This window comes from Raphanus sativus, chromosome 6, assembly GCF_000801105.2.
Source record: "Raphanus sativus cultivar WK10039 chromosome 6, ASM80110v3, whole genome shotgun sequence".
Lineage (NCBI taxonomy): Eukaryota > Viridiplantae > Streptophyta > Magnoliopsida > Brassicales > Brassicaceae > Raphanus > Raphanus sativus.
In genome coordinates this window covers 34163728-34180373 of record NC_079516.1, presented here as the reverse complement: position 1 = coordinate 34180373, position 16646 = coordinate 34163728, and the positions used below count along the sequence as shown (strand labels likewise).

At 37.4% G+C, this 16646-nt stretch overlaps 3 protein-coding genes across 3 annotated transcripts; 1 reads left to right on the top strand and 2 right to left on the bottom strand.

Annotated features, from left to right (window-relative positions):
- Window positions 1–1504: 1504 nt before the first annotated feature.
- On the bottom strand, window positions 1505–2462 carry LOC108811123 (dof zinc finger protein DOF1.2-like). The gene has a single exon (XM_018583173.2). It carries the CDS (start codon window positions 2441–2443, stop codon window positions 1658–1660), a length of 786 nt encoding a protein of 261 aa, XP_018438675.2. The 5' UTR covers window positions 2444–2462; the 3' UTR covers window positions 1505–1657.
- Window positions 2463–5023: 2561 nt separating this feature from the next.
- Window positions 5024–6259, bottom strand: LOC130495786 (uncharacterized). The gene has a single exon (XM_056987301.1). The coding sequence runs from the start codon at window positions 6185–6187 to the stop codon at window positions 5024–5026; it is 1164 nt and encodes a 387-aa protein (XP_056843281.1). The 5' UTR covers window positions 6188–6259.
- A 6238-nt stretch (window positions 6260–12497) lies between these two features.
- Window positions 12498–14726, top strand: LOC130495785 (uncharacterized). Its single transcript, XM_056987300.1, has 2 exons — window positions 12498–12841; window positions 14261–14726. Exons 1-2 carry the CDS (start codon window positions 12498–12500, stop codon window positions 14724–14726), a joined length of 810 nt encoding a protein of 269 aa, XP_056843280.1.
- Window positions 14727–16646: the final 1920 nt, after the last annotated feature.

Sequence of the window (16646 nt, the reverse complement as noted above, 5' to 3'; positions counted from 1 at the left end):
TGGTCGAAAAACTCTTCGGCTGATCTCGTCCTTTTGCATGTTCGACGGGCTCTGGATTGCCGTCAGATTGATATATTATTTTGACCATATCTTCTCGTTTCTTGTTGGGCTCCTTTCTTTTCTTTGGGCTGAATCATGTTCATAAACATATTTTCATAAATCGTCAAGCCCATCTCGTTTAAAACTCAAGCCCAAAAGCCAAACTTTCTTGATTTATTTCTGCTGCTGATTCAGGGCACATCAATTCATCTCGTCAAGAGCTTTAATTGGATATATTAATCGTCGTCTAGATCTTTACGGTTTGAGAGAACGAGCTGTTTGAAGTGACGCCGTCAATTAGGGTTTTTAAGGTAGCTCAGAATTTCAGAATCTCGTGCTGATAACGTGATATAAAACTAAGTGGAGAAACGTGTTTCTTGTTATTAATCTCGACCAAGAGTCTTACATATATATATTCATCAGCTCGTGTTTATCCTAAGTGGATAAGTACAACAGTCGATAAGCATTATCTCCTACGGTCGGTACGGTCCTGGTCGGTCCGGTTATGTCGATCACAATCTGGTACATAACAATAACAGAGTTGTTTTAGGAGATATCTACTACACTTGCAGTATCTTTATTGTTATGATTAGATTCTTTATTTAGCTTAATATATAAAACCATCGAGTGATGATAGGCATGTAACTGAGATTGAGAGGTTTTGAGTGAGTTTAACCTAAAGGCAATAAGAGAGTTATTCTTAAACACAGTAGCAATCATTTTCATGTTTTCAACATATTTAAATTATGCATAACTTCTTCTGAACTCTGAAAACTATATAAAAAGCGGAATGATAATCAGTGCCCGATGGTGTCGATCTGAAAGTATCCATTGTTAGACAATAAAATAGGTGTTAAATCATGTTTGTCGAAAAGAAGAATATTTAAACCGTTTTTCTATCGCATCAAGTTACACCCACAATCAAATATTATAAATATATTAATATGTGCGTAGGAACTAAGAGGCCGTGTGTTGTGTTGATATTACATATTTTGACAGTGTAAACAATAAAAAATTATTCAGAGTACAAAGCTTTGCAATACGTTTTAAAATTATGTGATATGAAATACATCGGCTTATATAATTATAGTTGTCATTATTCTGTTAATAGGCTTCTGCTAATATCTTTTAACGAAGGTTTTGTTCATATTATTTTATAGTTAAGATCGAGAGTGACACAAGTTGGTAATTATTGAACAAAATTAAGGAGTATTTTATATTTGTACTTCAGTTTTAATAGATTAGATGATATACTACGACTGATCGAACTTCCACAAAACGAAGAAGAATTGCTCTCAAATATCAATTTCTTCAATTGTGAATTTGTGAATTTAAAGGGTTTGTTCCAAAATTGAAACTGAGAGGAGAAGAGAAGGCGAAGCAGAGTAACTTTAAAAGCATGCCCGCCAAAAGAACATAGAAAGTATAAGTTGTATCCATTATTCAAGCGAAATATACAGTAATCTACTCCCGGATCCTATCGTGGGATCGTTCATGTATGATATAATAATAATTCATGAACATATAAGAATGACTTTAAGTATAAATTAAACGTTTTATGTATTTAATAAATTAAGTATTATGTGATTTTTCAAAAAAATAATGTTTGTCCATCTCGTCAAATCCCGAACCTTGTAAGATCTGTTGAACTCCAGTGATCACCATTGATCATGAAGCTTCCCTGAGATGTTAACTGGTCTGGCTCCTCTGAAAATGAGCATTCGAGGATCTCTTGAATATCTTTGTCATCGAGTAAACCTTGGAACTCGAAGATCTCTTCTTGATCTTCTTGGAGAAACTGACCTAACCCTCGTTCATCTTCTTGGATCTTGTTGGTCAGATCGTTGAATTCCCGGTAGAATCCAAGATTCACATCCGTTTCTTGGCAGATATCCCAGCTCAAGGAATCTAAAGCATGCGTGTTTGTTGTTGTTACTACCGGTGAATCTTGATCAGATCCGGTGGTGTTATCTGTACTTGAAGGGCTCGGAGCATTCACGTACTGTGCGAAAACAGCAGCCAAATCAATATCAGAACCAGCATGGCTTGACTGGGACCCATTGATAAGAACATCTGGCTGATTTTCGCTCGGACCGAACCTTTTGTGACTGCTCTGTCGTCTGCTCCGACTCCTCTTGCGACAGCCTCCACCAACGGGAATGTTGCGGAGAGAGCCACCTTTGGTCCAGTAACGGCGGCAGCCTTTGCAGAAGTATCTAGGCTGAGACAAGCTGTAGTTGTTGTAATAACAAAACTTGGTGTTGGAAGATGCACAACGAGGACAAGGAGGAGCAGTCTCCTCGTGTCCGTATGAAATCTTCCATTTCGCCGGAATTTCAATCTCCGGCGAGGGAAACTGATGCTGATAGCTGTTGTGTGCGTTGTACGGCAACATTATTTTCATGCACAGATCTGTTAGGAATTTTTTTTTTCTTTCTATTAAGAGTTTTTGTGTTAGAAGATTGGAGAAATCTAATAAGTTGGGACTTGGTGTGTATTCGTATACATGTGACTATATATTTATATATAGTATGCATAAGCATGTGCATGTGCATGTTTGTGAATGTAGAGGTGAAGAAGAGCATGTGTGTGTGGAGATAGAGGTGCGTCGATAAATGTGTGTAGGGTTTGGAAGTTAACGTGGGCGGTTGCCGAGCCGTGCGTCTCCTTTTCCGTTTCTTCTCCCTCAAGTTACCCACGATTTTGGTTTTATTTAAAACTTAATAAAACCTTACTAAATAATCTAAAACTGTAGTAACTATTATATCCTACAAATCACTCTCTTATAAAAATATTAACGTAGGGCAATCATATTATATACGTGTGTACGTAGGTGATATCATGAGAGTCCCTTAGAGCATGATTAACGGTTTGGTTCTTGTAAAAGTCCTTAGAGTATTTTAATGGTATTTTTGGAGAGGGACAAAAATTAAGGACATTCTCATAATATTTGATTATTGGTAGGACTTTATAAAGTCCTTAGAAAATTAATTAAATATTTTAATTAAAAAAGAAATAAATAATATTGAGAAAAACATGAGAGAATAGAAAGTTGAAAATTAAGGAAAAAAATTACAAAGAAGATAAAAAAAACAAAAAAACATTATATTGAATTCAAATAAACTTAAACATTGTTGTGACTCGGTAGATGCCCAAATTTAGCCCATATATGTTCAACCAAATCTTGTTTTAATTGATGATGGCCTTGAGTATCTCGAACTTCTGCTCGACGACCCAGTGTAGTACGGAAGTTTGTAGGCCGTTTGACTACAAAAGTGGGATCCTGATCTTCTGGTTGTTGAAATTCTGAAGCGTGAAGGTAGGAACCACGTTCATCTTCGACAATCATATTATGAAGTATGATACATGCACTACAAGAAAGAGTTCCAAATAGCGACGGTAACATTTATGGGTATCTTGTCGGAATTGGTTAAGTCCGATGTGTTTCCGAGAAACCACAAGATGTCGGAGTTTGGGTCTCGGAAACGAGTAGTCATCGGTCAATTGTCGGACATAACCGAGAAGATCATTTGTCGGAAATTTTGTCGGGACTGGTTCTCGGTAATTACCGATGCTTTTCTGAGGTGAAAAATTTGTCGGTCAAATCCATAGTTCTCGGTAATTTCCGATGGTTCGCTGAGGTTACAAAGTTGTCGGTTATGCGGTCGGTAAGTAATCGGTTTAGTTTCTCGGAAATAGGTGGGTCGGTGTCATTGCCGGAAATAACAGAGGTGTGACGGAGAGTGAAGACATCGGAAATAATAGTTTTTGATTGTCTGGAAAAATATGGCCAAATTATAACATTTATTTGAAAATGAAAGACGATGCATTGGTTTACCAAACAGGTTTACAAAATTGGTATACCAAATCGGTTTACAATATTGATTTACAAACTCGTTTACAAAATCTAAAAAAAACTCTAAACCAAAAAAAATCCTCAGCCGCACATCGTCTTATCATCGGCGAAGGCGGAGGTGAGCTTCCGATCTTGAGAAGAGGCGAGCAGAGACAAGTCGAGCTGAGGCTAGTCGAGCTATGGCGAGTCGAGCTATGGCGAGTCGAGGTGAGGTGAGACGAGTCAAGTCGAGCAGAGGCAAGATGTCTTACGCAGATCCGGTCGTCGCCACCAATGAGCTTGTCGTCGTCTTCCTCAGAACCGATGACCGTAGAGGATAATCCGGCCACATATGAGCTTGTCATTGCTTTTGGTTCAACGTGTTTCACTATTAAGAGAGAAGAGAAAATGTAAAGGAGAACGATGAAAAAGAAAGAGATATGTGAGAGGAGAGAAATAAACCCAAAAGATCTAATCTTGACCCTTCATCATAATATTAAATCTAATGGTTGAGATTATCAATCTACGCCACACTTTCTTATTGGTTAAGAAAGAGAGGTGGGCAGGAAAAAAGAATTAAAAAAATCTGTGTTTTTGTTGTCCATTTTTATTGTTGTTTAGTTTTTATTAATGTCTTTAATTATATTTTAAAAATAGTTCAAAATGGAATGAAACTTAGAGGCGGCAAAAAAATATTTCAAGGACGGAGAAATTACCGACAATATGAACATTTTTTATCGAAAAACTATCGATTATGTAGGTGGGTAAGTATATAGTTTGACACATCAAACTTTATTCGTTGGGGGAGATGTGGCTGCTTCATAAAATTACCGATAAAAATAATCAAACCAGATAATAATTAGAGACCACTCGATATTAGATAAAATTATGATTATAAAGATTAAATAACATTTTTCGATCATGTTCTGTCGAAACTCTGACCATGCTTAACCGGGAGAACTCCGACGATTTTTTCCTCCGCTTTGCGATGCCGTGCCGAGAAGAGAATTGATCATCGGGGTTTTGATTGGCCTGAGAAACTACCGACAACGTGTTCTGAGATCGTTCCGACAAAACATGCTCGTCGGTAATTCCCGAGAACATGCCGACATCAAATTACGATAAAACAACGAGAATATCGATTCATCGCTATGTTCTGAGGCTATTCCGACGAACATCACATGTCCTCGGAAAGTTATCTGAAATCCGTTGTAAGCTTATTGACAAGAGAAATTCTCGGTAAATTTTATCGGAGTTGAGGATGTTTTCTTGTAGTGATGCTTTGATAATATTTCCTATTTTGTGTTTATCCCATAATTTTGATGGATTTCTTACAATCGCAAATCTAGATTGGAGGACTCCGAAGGCACGCTCAACATCCTTTCGCACGGATTCTTGCGTGGTAGCAAATAAAGATTGTTTTTGACCTTGTGGGAGTCGGATAGATTGAATAAAAGAAGCCCATTTCGGATAAATACCATCGGCAAGAAAGTAAGCCAAACCGTATTCCCTGCCGTTGACATGGAAATTGACTTCGGGAGCGTCTCCGTTAATTATTTCATCAAAAACAGGTGATCGATCAAGAATATTAAGATCGTTCAAAGTACCTGGAGCTCCAAAAAACGCGTGCCATATCCAGAGGTCTTGAGAAGCTACCGCCTCCAACACAATTGTTGGTTTATCGTGTCCTCGTGAATACATTCCTTTCCAAGCGGTCGGACAATTCTTCCACTCCCAATGCATACAGTCGATGCTTCCAATCATACCTGGAAAACCAAGTTGTTCCCCAACATATAGTAATTTTTCCAGATCCTCGGGCGTTGGATGTCTTAGGTATTGATTGCCAAACAAGTGGATAATTCCGGCGGTAAATTGGAACAAACAATTTCTTGCAGTTGTTTCAGCTAGTCGGACATATTCGTCAACGATGTCAGCCCCAACACCATACGCCATTTGACGAATAGCTGCGGTACATTTTTGAAGGGGAGATAGGCTAGACCGTCCGGCAGCATCTTGTGTTTGTTGAAAGAACTCAAATTCTTGGGAGAGACTATTAACTATTCGCAAGAACAATCTCTGGTTCATTCGAAACCGCCTCCGGAATATGTTGTGCGGGTAAGTGGGAGTCTCGCTAAAATAATCATTCCAAAGATTATTGTGACCTTCTTCTCGGTTTCTCTCAATAAATATACGTTTTTTTCGCTCTTTCGGTTCAGGAATAATATCAGAGGTTTCTATAAAATCATCAAAAATAGATTCAAATTCATCATTATTATCATTTTTGTGGTAATGATAATGTGAAGAAGATGACATTTTTGAATGAAAAAAAAATAGAAAGCAATGTTTTGAATGAAAAAAAAATAGAAGTCAATGTTTGAATCAGAGAAGAAGTGAGATAACTGAAGAAGTAGCTTCTGCTCAGTGTCATTGTTACTGAAGAAGTTCATTGAATCTACCTTCTCAGCTAACTGAAGTGTGTGTTGATCCCTAGCTCGCATCTCCTCCATCACCGCCTCTTCCCACCACTTCCAAACATGGCACTCGCCGTCATCTGCATTACGGCATGTGTAGTATCTTCGGCCAGGATCGGTAGCAGTACGAGATGTAGCTAGCTCTGGTTGACTGCCACAGTAGCAAGTTTGGGGAAAGCCGAACTCCACCTCAGGTTGCGGAGGGTACACAACCTCCACCTCAGGTTGCGGAGGGTACACAAACTCCTCACCGGTCGCGTAGCTCAACTCTTCTTGGTCTTGACGAATGAGAGCTTCAATTTCGCTGTCTCTACTGTCCGCACCATCCCCTCCAAAAGTCTCATCTTGGGAAGGCTGGCTATAGCTGTACTGACCCATGAAACCTGGACATTCATTACATAATACGCAAGAGTTAGAAGAGTAGTTTCAAGCAAGGAGACATAGTAAAATACATTTTCATAACAATGACATTTTCATTAATAACATAATAGATTGAGACATAACAGAGAAATACATAGAAAGCAAGCAAGGAGACATAGTAAATACATTGAAAGGAGACATTTCAGCATAGTACACAAATTAAAGACAATGACCACAAGTTAAAGAGACAGAAACGAGCTTGTTCTTGGCAACTTCTTCAGATACACTCGGCAAGGAGCTTGTCCTTCGCAGCTTCTTCCTTCTCGGTGAGTGGTTCTTTTTTGGTTAGGAGACTATCTAGAATGGCAAGCTTTGACAGTGACTTTTTCCCCGCCAAATCCTCCTTCCTCACTTCCCAAATCCTCTGATAGTCTTCAACAGACTTCCCTTGAGCCTTACCCCGCTTAGCTTTTGCAGCCTTCACACCTATAGGCCGGGTCTCATGTTCATCAACGGTTTGGGAACCTCCAGTTGAAGCTTGGGAACCTCCTGTTTCAATGGTTTTCCTCTTTGAACTTCCACAAGTTTTGGGGTTGAGGTTAGCCCATTTCTGTTCATACCTCAACACACACCAAGCATGCTCAAGTGTAAACTTCGAGTCGTTATCACGGTAGTATATGTCATGGGCCTCCTTGAGAACATCATTCTCATTCTGACCACTACTATGACGTCTCTCTGCAGCAGCATATGCCCCACAAAACTTGTTAGTTTGGTCATTGATTTTGTGCCACCTTTGCTTGTAATGGAGATGCTCCCCACAATCAACACCATCTCTTTCTTTCAAAGCTGCGAAGAGATAATCTCCAACTCGTTTCCAGAATGTCCCAGACTTTTGGTAATTGGCGGTAATAGGATCCTTAGAAGTGTTTAACCAAGCACTGATCAGCAGCTCGTCATCGCCTGGGGTCCACGTATGTCTCTTCCCACGTCCCACGGGTGTGTCTGTAGGTGGAGGTGGAGCTGGAGCCTCCCATTGTTGTGAACTGAACTGAGGGACTTCAGAAGATAGAGAATGAAAACTCTCATAAGGAGAGTTTTCTTCACGAACAGAGTCGTGTTGGCTGTGAAGAAGCCCCATATAACCAGAAGACTGGCTATATGGAATCCTTGGATCCATAGAAGTAAGAAGAGAGAAGTGATAAGAGATTACAAAGAGACAGAAACGAGAGACGAGAGAAAGAAGATGATTGAGAGATGAAGTAGAAGGATGGTTTAATAGGCGGAGGGTAATTAACACAACCATAATAGCCTAACAACCAAAGTACATCTCAGTTATTACTCATTACACAACCACAATTATCTTAACAACCAAGTGCATTAACTACCAAACAAACTATTTATCAAAGCAAACAAACGAGACTATCCTCTGGTTACAACTGCATCAGAAACTAGACTATCATCACAGACTAGACTATCCTTACAAGTGCATCTATTCACTATACAAACAGAATTAACTACATATTATCATCACTAGTTACGGAAACAAGAGTTGGTGGCAATCAAACTACACATTAAATTATGTATATTAACTAGATAATATCATCACACAAACCCACAAGAGTTATTATACCAACTACATTACTTGGGAGCTGAAGAGAAAGTTATTACCTTGTACTGTCAACGAAATGTTTGTGGTGAAGATTGAGTTGCTTCCTCCGGGTTAATGTAGACGAACCTCACCTAAAAAAAGAATCAGAATCAAAAGAAAACAATGTCAGTTTCATAAAACAAGTGATGATTTCCAAAATAATAAAAATTGACTGGACGGACGAAATGATACAAAACGAGTACAAGTTAATCTAAGAAGTAGATCGAAAAGCAAGCAAAGCAATGAACATGAACGAGTACAAGTTACACAGACGAAAAAATGACATGCAAGAGAACTGTCGAGAGGAATCGCCGTGGAGAAGAGAAGGAACACGTACCCTCTTAACCGTGGACACGAAGAGCCGTGGAGAGGAATCGCCGTGGAGAAGAGAACCGTCGAGAGGAATCGCCGTGGAGAAGAGAAAAATTGAGATGAGAGTAATCGCCGTGGAGAGGAAGAGCCGTGGAGAACAGAACCGTTCAGACGAGAGCCGTCGAGAAGAATCCGTGGAGAGGAAGAGCCGTCGAAAGGAAGAGCCGTCGAGAGTTGGATTCGCCCTATGAATCGCCTTCGAGAGAGAACCAGAGAGACGAGAAACAACGAGAGACAGAATGACTTTCCCAAATCGATTTTGCCCTACCGATTTCTCATCGCCCATTCCCAGCGCGCCACGTTGCTCATTAGGACGACGAAGAAAACTTCTAAATTAAGCGGCGTCCTTAGATTTATGGAGCCTTTTTCATTTAAATTAAATCGATTAATAACTAAGATATCAACGGAAGGACGCCGTTAATCATGCTCTTACATTCTCCGCATCTGCATCTTGTCATCGTGAAACGCAAGACAACAATAAAATTCGTATTAAACAAAGCATCGTAACATTTGACCACTTGCATTCTCTTCTACACCCTATCATTTCAACACTTCAAAGCGTCGGTACATGCATTCTTTATCATTATCATTTGGATGGTAAAGAATATAGTATATATTACTGTTATTCATTTATCCATTTGCCAAGTTAACTGCTCCAAATCAACTAGTTATTTTACAATTTTGATAGCTCAAAAATAAAACATTTTGCCTTTTATATGGAAATATATTTTGTAATATATTTACTTACCGAGCATCTTCTTTGATGATCAGTTGATCATTGGATTAGGGGAAAATTTTCCTTTGTTAGTCATTATTTCCCATGGCTAGTTAAAAGGTTATCTGTTAAATTAGTGACCGTTAACAGTATAAACCATTAGAGATAATAAGATAGATTAACGCCAAGGTTAAGGGCCGCACGCACGGGAGAACACGTGCTTCCACCTGCGTGTCAAGCTATGCTCCTCTTATTTCTCTCCATTCCTTCACATCTACGAAGTTGAATTCTCTTCATTATTTATTATCGTCGATCGATAAGCAAATTGTGAGGATACAAGTTTGATTGGGCACTGGCAGCCTTAAAACTAGATCTATGTTAAGCTCCGATCCCGATATATTAGTTTAGCTTTACGATACGATATGTAATGATTTAAAAAAAATCTAAATATGAAGTCAACCCTTAATTCTTTTCGGGATGCATTTTTCATTCCAGCTGTATTGCTAAATCAAGTTTGACTCGGATTTTATTTTGACTTCAATTTATATTGCTAATGTATATTTATTTGAAATAAACAAAAATCTATGGATTCATTAGTGAGATAAAAACTTCCGATTCGATCACTACAAGAAAACAGCGGCATACCGACGGCCGTAATCGTCGGTATTTCCTCGGAATAACGTTATTCCGAGAAAATACCGAAGATAAGGGTCGCCGGAAAAAAACTCCTCCGAAATTCATTTTTCCTCGGAATTTTCTCGGAAATTTTCGACGAAATACTGAGGAACGTGGATTTCCGAGGAAATTCCGAAGAACACTACATCGTCGGAAAATTCCGAGGAACACTACATCCTCGGAATTTTCTCAGAAAATTCTGAGGGAATATAGAGGACTTGAGTTTCCAAAGAAATTCTGAAGAACAATTTCTTAGGACTGGTTCGTCGGTATTTCCTCGGAGTTTTCCGACGACATTTAAAAAAAAAATTTAATAGTTTTAATAAATATAAATTGAAAAGTATTTAAAATTAGTTTTAATAAATATAAATTTTAAAATCCAAAAAATAGTTTTTAATCACAAAAAGGTTTTATAAATATATAAAAAACTTTTAATAAATAGATTATAGTTTAATAATTACAAAAAATAGTTTTTAATCACAAAAGGTTTTTATAAATAAAAAAACCTTTTAATAAATAGAATATGGTTTAATAATTACAAAAATAGTTTTTAATCACAAAAAGGTTTTATTTATATATAAAAAAATTTAATAAATAGACTATAGTTTATAATTACAAATTTAATAATTACAAAAAATAGTTTTAATCACAAAAAAGGTTTTATAAATATTTAAAAAATAATAATAAATAGAATATAGTTAAATAATTACAATTTTAATAATTATAAAAAATGGTTTCTAGTCACAAAAAAGTTTTATAAATATTAAAAACCTTTTAATAAATAGAATATAGTTTAATAATTACAAATTTAATAATTACAAAAATATTTTTTAATCACAAAAAGGTTTTAAAAAGTATAAAAAAACTTTAATAAACAGAATATAGTTTAATAATTACAAAATTAATAACTACAAAAATAGTTTTTAATCACAAAAAGGTTTCATAAATATTAAAAATGTTTAATAAATATAGAAATGATTTTATAATTCAAAAAAAAGATTTTATATACAAAAAACGTTTTCATAATTATTAATTCGATTTTTAAAAACACAAAATTAATAAAAACTTTTAAAAAATTCTAAACCAACTCAATACAACAAATAATCACAATCCTAACAAAAAAGCCACAATCAAACTCCCATTATACAATCCTACCAATCACCCTAACAAAAATCTATCAAAAACTTCTAAAATTATCAAATCTACTTAAAAACTAACAGATAGAACCTAAGAGAGTGGGATAGAGTCCTTACATGATTTGTGAATGAAATTGAGGAGGAATAGAGAGGATTCGCCGGAAATCGTCGCAAGAGGAGAGGGAGATTGGCGGAATTCGCAAGGGAAAGAAGAGAGAAATGGGGAAGAAGAACTGTCTGAGGTTTATAAAACCTAAACGTCCGACGGAAAATATCCGTCGGAATTTCCTCGGAAATAATAAATTTAATTTTTGCGAAATATTTAGCGGCTTCGCTTGCCCGGGTAAATGAAAATATTCCAAGGAACATCTGTCCTCGGAATTTCCTCGGAATATTCCGAAGAAATTCCGAGGAAAACATGTTTGGGGTTTCAAAATTTGTTGGTTTCAAAATTTGTTGGTTTCAAAATTTGTTTTTCCTAAGAAAATTCCGAGGAAAACATGTTTGAGGTTTCAAAACATCAATTTTTTTGCTCTATATCATTTCTTATACAAATGTAATGCATACCATTGATGATTCTTTGTATAGATGATCGTAAACCATGAAATAACAAAATTCCAAAATGAATTGTAAGTATTCTCTTTACCGTTCATTAAAGTGTATAAGTGTTTCTCTTATGTTGTGGGGATTTCGTTCATACAATCGGAAAAATGTTTATTATAGGGTAACACACCAATTTTTGACTTCATAATCAGTTTAAGACACTTAATAAGGCTTATATGTTATTCAAACCGCAAAATGTTGTTTTCGGTTAAAAAAACTCTACTTCATCGGAATTTCAGACAAGCTATGTGAACAACGAAATGGGCTTGCGGGATACTGGAATAAAGCCCAATCAGAACAAGCTATGTGAACAATGAAATGGGCTTCCGGGATACTGGAATAAAGCCCAATCGGTTTGATATGCTGGAATCCAATGAGGACCAGGAGAGTTGAAGACAGCGAGGAGAACCACTAGGGTTTTATCATTTTAGTATAAATACAGAACATGTGTTGTAAAGAACTCTTGAACAAGTTTATGAAATGAAAAACATCAAACTTTATCCTCTTTTATTCTAGATCTCTTCTTGCTTTCAGATCTAACTCTCTAAACCTCGAAATTCGTTTTTTTTTTGTTAGGCTTTTTTCACAATATGAGCATCAACAGAGACGAGGCTCTCCGAGCCAAAGCACTAGCGGAAGAAAAATGAGTAAAGTGGAGTTCTCCACCGCTCGCAGCTTCGCCCTCGAGGCACAGAAGATGGACCAGACGCTGGAGACCATCTCCAACATGATTGCTGTGTGCGACGTTCACTGCGCGGCGGATGATTATACATTCAGAGGCAAGACCGATTGGTACAAGATCCTCCAGGTCGACCACAACGCGGACACCAACGCCATCAGCAAACAGTACAAGAATCTCGCGCTTCTTATCCATCCGGACAAGAACAAGCTCTCCGGAGCCGAAGCCGCTTTCAAGTTGATTGGTGAAGCTCGTGAACTTCTCTTTGACAAGGAAAAAAGGGCAATCGTTGATATTGAACTCCAGAAGCATGCCCGAAGAAGAAGAAGAAGAAGAAGAAGAAGAAGAAGAAGAAGAAGAAGAAGAAGAAGAAGAAGAAGAAGAAGAAGAAGAAGAAGAAGAAGAAGAAGAAGAAGAAGAAGAAGAAGAAGAAGAAGAGAAGAAGAAGAAGAAGAAGAAGAAGAAGAAGAAGAAGAAGAAGAAGAAGAAGAAGAAGAAGAAGAAGAAGAAGAGAAGAAGAAGAAGAAGAAGAAGAAGAAGAAGAAGAAGAAGAAGAAGAAGAAGAAGAAGAAGAAGAAGAAGAAGAAGAATATCGGAGGAAATTCCGAGTAAAACATGTTTGGGGTTTCAAAACATCAATATCTTTGCTCTATATCATTTCTTATACAAATGTAATGCATACCATTGATGATTCTTTATATAGATGATCGTAAACCATGAAATAACAAAATTCCAAAATGAATTGTAAGTATTCTCTTTACCGTTCATTAAAGTGTATAAGTGTTTCTCTTATGTTGTGGGGATTTCGTTCATACAATCGGAAAAGTGTTTATTATAGGGTAACACATCAATTTTTGACTTCATAATCAGTTTAAGACACTTAATAAGGCTTATATAAATGTTACTCAAACCGCAAATCGTTGTTTTCGGTTAAAAAAAACCCTACTTCCTCGGAATATTCCGAGAAAATTCTGAGGAAAACTTGTTTTTCCTCAGAATTTCCTCAGAATATTCCGAGCAAATTCCGAGGAAAACATGTTTGGGATTTCAAAACATCATTTTTTGCCATATATCATTTCTTATACAAATGTAATGCATACCACTGAGGATTCTTTGTATAGATGATCGTAAACTATGAAATAACAAAATTCCAAAATGAATTGTAAGTATTCTCTTTACCGTTCATTAAAGTGTATAAGTGTTTCTCTTATGTTGTGGGGATTTCGTTGATACAATCGGAAAAATGTTTATTATAGGGTAACACACCAATTTTTGACTTCATAATCAGTTTAAGACACTTAATAAGGCTTATATAAATGTTATTCAAACCGCAAAACGTTATTTTCGGTTAAAAAAACTCTACTTCATCGGAATTTCAGACAAGCTATGTGAACAACAAAATGGGCTTGCGGGATACTAGAATAAAGCCCAATCAGAACAAGCTATGTGAACAACGAAATGGGCTTCCGGGATAGTGGAATAAAGCCCAATCGGTTTGATATGCTGGAATCAAATGAGGACCGGAAGAGTTGAAGACAGCGAGGAGAACTACTAGGGTTTTATCATTTTAGTATAAATACAGAACATGTGTTGTAAAGAACTCTTGAGCAAGTTTATGAAATGAAAAACATCAAACTTTATCCTCTTTTATTCTAGATCTCTTCTTGCTTTCAGATCTAACTCTCTAAACCTCGAAATTGGTCTTTTTTTTGTTATGCTTTTTTCAGCATCAACAGAGACGAGGCTCTCCGAGCCAAAGCCCTAGCTGAAGAAAAAATGAGTAAGGCGGAGTTCTCCACCGCTCGCAGCTTCGCCCTCGAGACACAGAAGATGGACCAGACGCTGGAGACCATCTCCAACATGATTGTTGTGTGCGACGTTCACTGCGCGGCGGATGATTATACATTAAGAGGCAAGACCGATTGGTACAAGATCCTCCAGGTCGACCACAACGCGGACACCAACGCCATCAGCAAACAGTACAAGAATCTCGCGCTTCTTATCCATCCGGACAAGAACAAGCTCCCCGGAGCCGAAGCCGCTTTCAAGTTGATTGGGGAAGCTCGTGAACTTCTCTATGACAAGGAAAAAAGGGCAATCATTGATATTGAACTCCAGAAGCATGCCCGGAGAAAGAAAGAGAAGAAAGAGAAGAAGAAGAAGAAGAAAGAGAATATTCCGAGCAAATTCTGAGCAAATTCCGAGGAAAACATGTTTGGGGTTTCAAAACATCATTTTTTGCCCTTTATCATTTCTTATACAAATGTAATGCATACCATTGAGGATTCTTTGTATAGATGATCGTAAACCATGAAATAACAAAATTCCAAAATGAATTGTAAGTATTCTATTTACCGTTCATTAAAGTGTATAAGTGTTTCTCTTATGTTAAGGGGATTTCGGTCATACAATCGGAAAAATGTTTATTATAGGGTAACACACCAATTTTTGACCGATTGGTACAAGATCCTCCAGATCGACCACAACGCGGACACCAACGCCATCAGCAAACAGTACAAGAATCTCGCGCTTCTTATCCATCCGGACAAGAACAAGCTCCCCGGAGCCGAAGCCGCTTTCAAGTTGATTGGGGAAGCTCGTGAACTTCTCTGTGACAAGGAAAAAAGGGCAATCGTTGATATTGAACTCCAGAAGCATGCCCGAAGAAAGAAAGAGTAGAAAGAGGAGGAGACGGTGACATTCAAAGTCACCATGAGGGATGCATACATCAAGTCGGCTATGGTAAAATTTATATCAGAATATTCCGAGGAAATTCAGAGAAAAACATGTTTGGGGTTTCAAAACATCAATTATTTTTGCTCTATATCATTTCTTATACAAATGTAATGCATACCATTGATGATTCTTTGTATAGATGATCGTAAACCATGAAATAACAAAATTCCAAAATGAATTGTAAGTATTCTCTTTACCGTTCATTAAAGTGTATAAGTGTTTCTCTTATGTTGTGGGGATTTCGTTCATACAATCGGAAAAATGTTTATTATAGGGTAACACACCAATTTTTGACTTCATAATCAGTTTAAGACACTTAATAAGGCTTATATGTTATTCAAACCGCAAAATGTTGTTTTCGGTTTAAAAAAACTCTACTTCATCGGAATTTCAGACAAGCTATGTGAACAACGAAATGGGCTTGCGGGATACTGGAATAAAGCCCAATCAGAACAAGCTATGTGAACAATGAAATGGGCTTCCGGGATACTGGAATAAAGCCCAATCGGTTTGATATGCTGGAATCCAATGAGGACCAGGAGAGTTGAAGACAGCGAGGAGAACCACTAGGGTTTTATCATTTTAGTATAAATACAGAACATGTGTTGTAAAGAACTCTTGAGCAAGTTTATGAAATGAAAAACATCAAACTTTATCCTCTTTTATTCTAGATCTCTTCTTGATTTCAGATCTAACTCTCTAAACCTCGAAATTCGTTTTTTTTTGTTAGGCTTTTTCACAATATGAGCATCAACAGAGACGAGGCTCTCCGAGCCAAAGCCCTAGCGGAAGAAAAATGAGTAAGGCGGAGTTCTCCACCGCTCGCAGCTTCGCCCTCGAGGCACAGAAGATGGACCAGACGCTGGAGACCATCTCCAACATGATTGCTGTGTGCGACGTTCACTGCGCGGCGGATGATTATACATTCAGAGGCAAGACCGATTGGTACAAGATCCTCCAGGTCGACCACAACGCGGACACCAACGCCATCAGCAAACAGTACAAGAATCTCGCGCTTCTTATCCATCCGGACAAGAACAAGCTCTCCGGAGCCGAAGCCGCTTTCAAGTTGATTGGTGAAGCTCGTGAACTTCTCTTTGACAAGGAAAAAAGGGCAATCGTTGATATTGAACTCCAGAAGCATGCCCGAAGAAGAAGAAGAAGAAGAAGAAGAAGAAGAGAAGAAGAAGAAGAAGAAGAAGAAGAAGAAGAAGAAGAAGAAGAAGAAGAAGAAGAATATCCGAGGAAATTCCGAGTAAAACATGTTTGGGGTTTCAAAACATCAATATCTTTGCTCTATATCATTTCTTATACAAATGTAATGCATACCATTGATGATTCTTTGTATAGATGATCGTAAACCATGAAATAACAAAA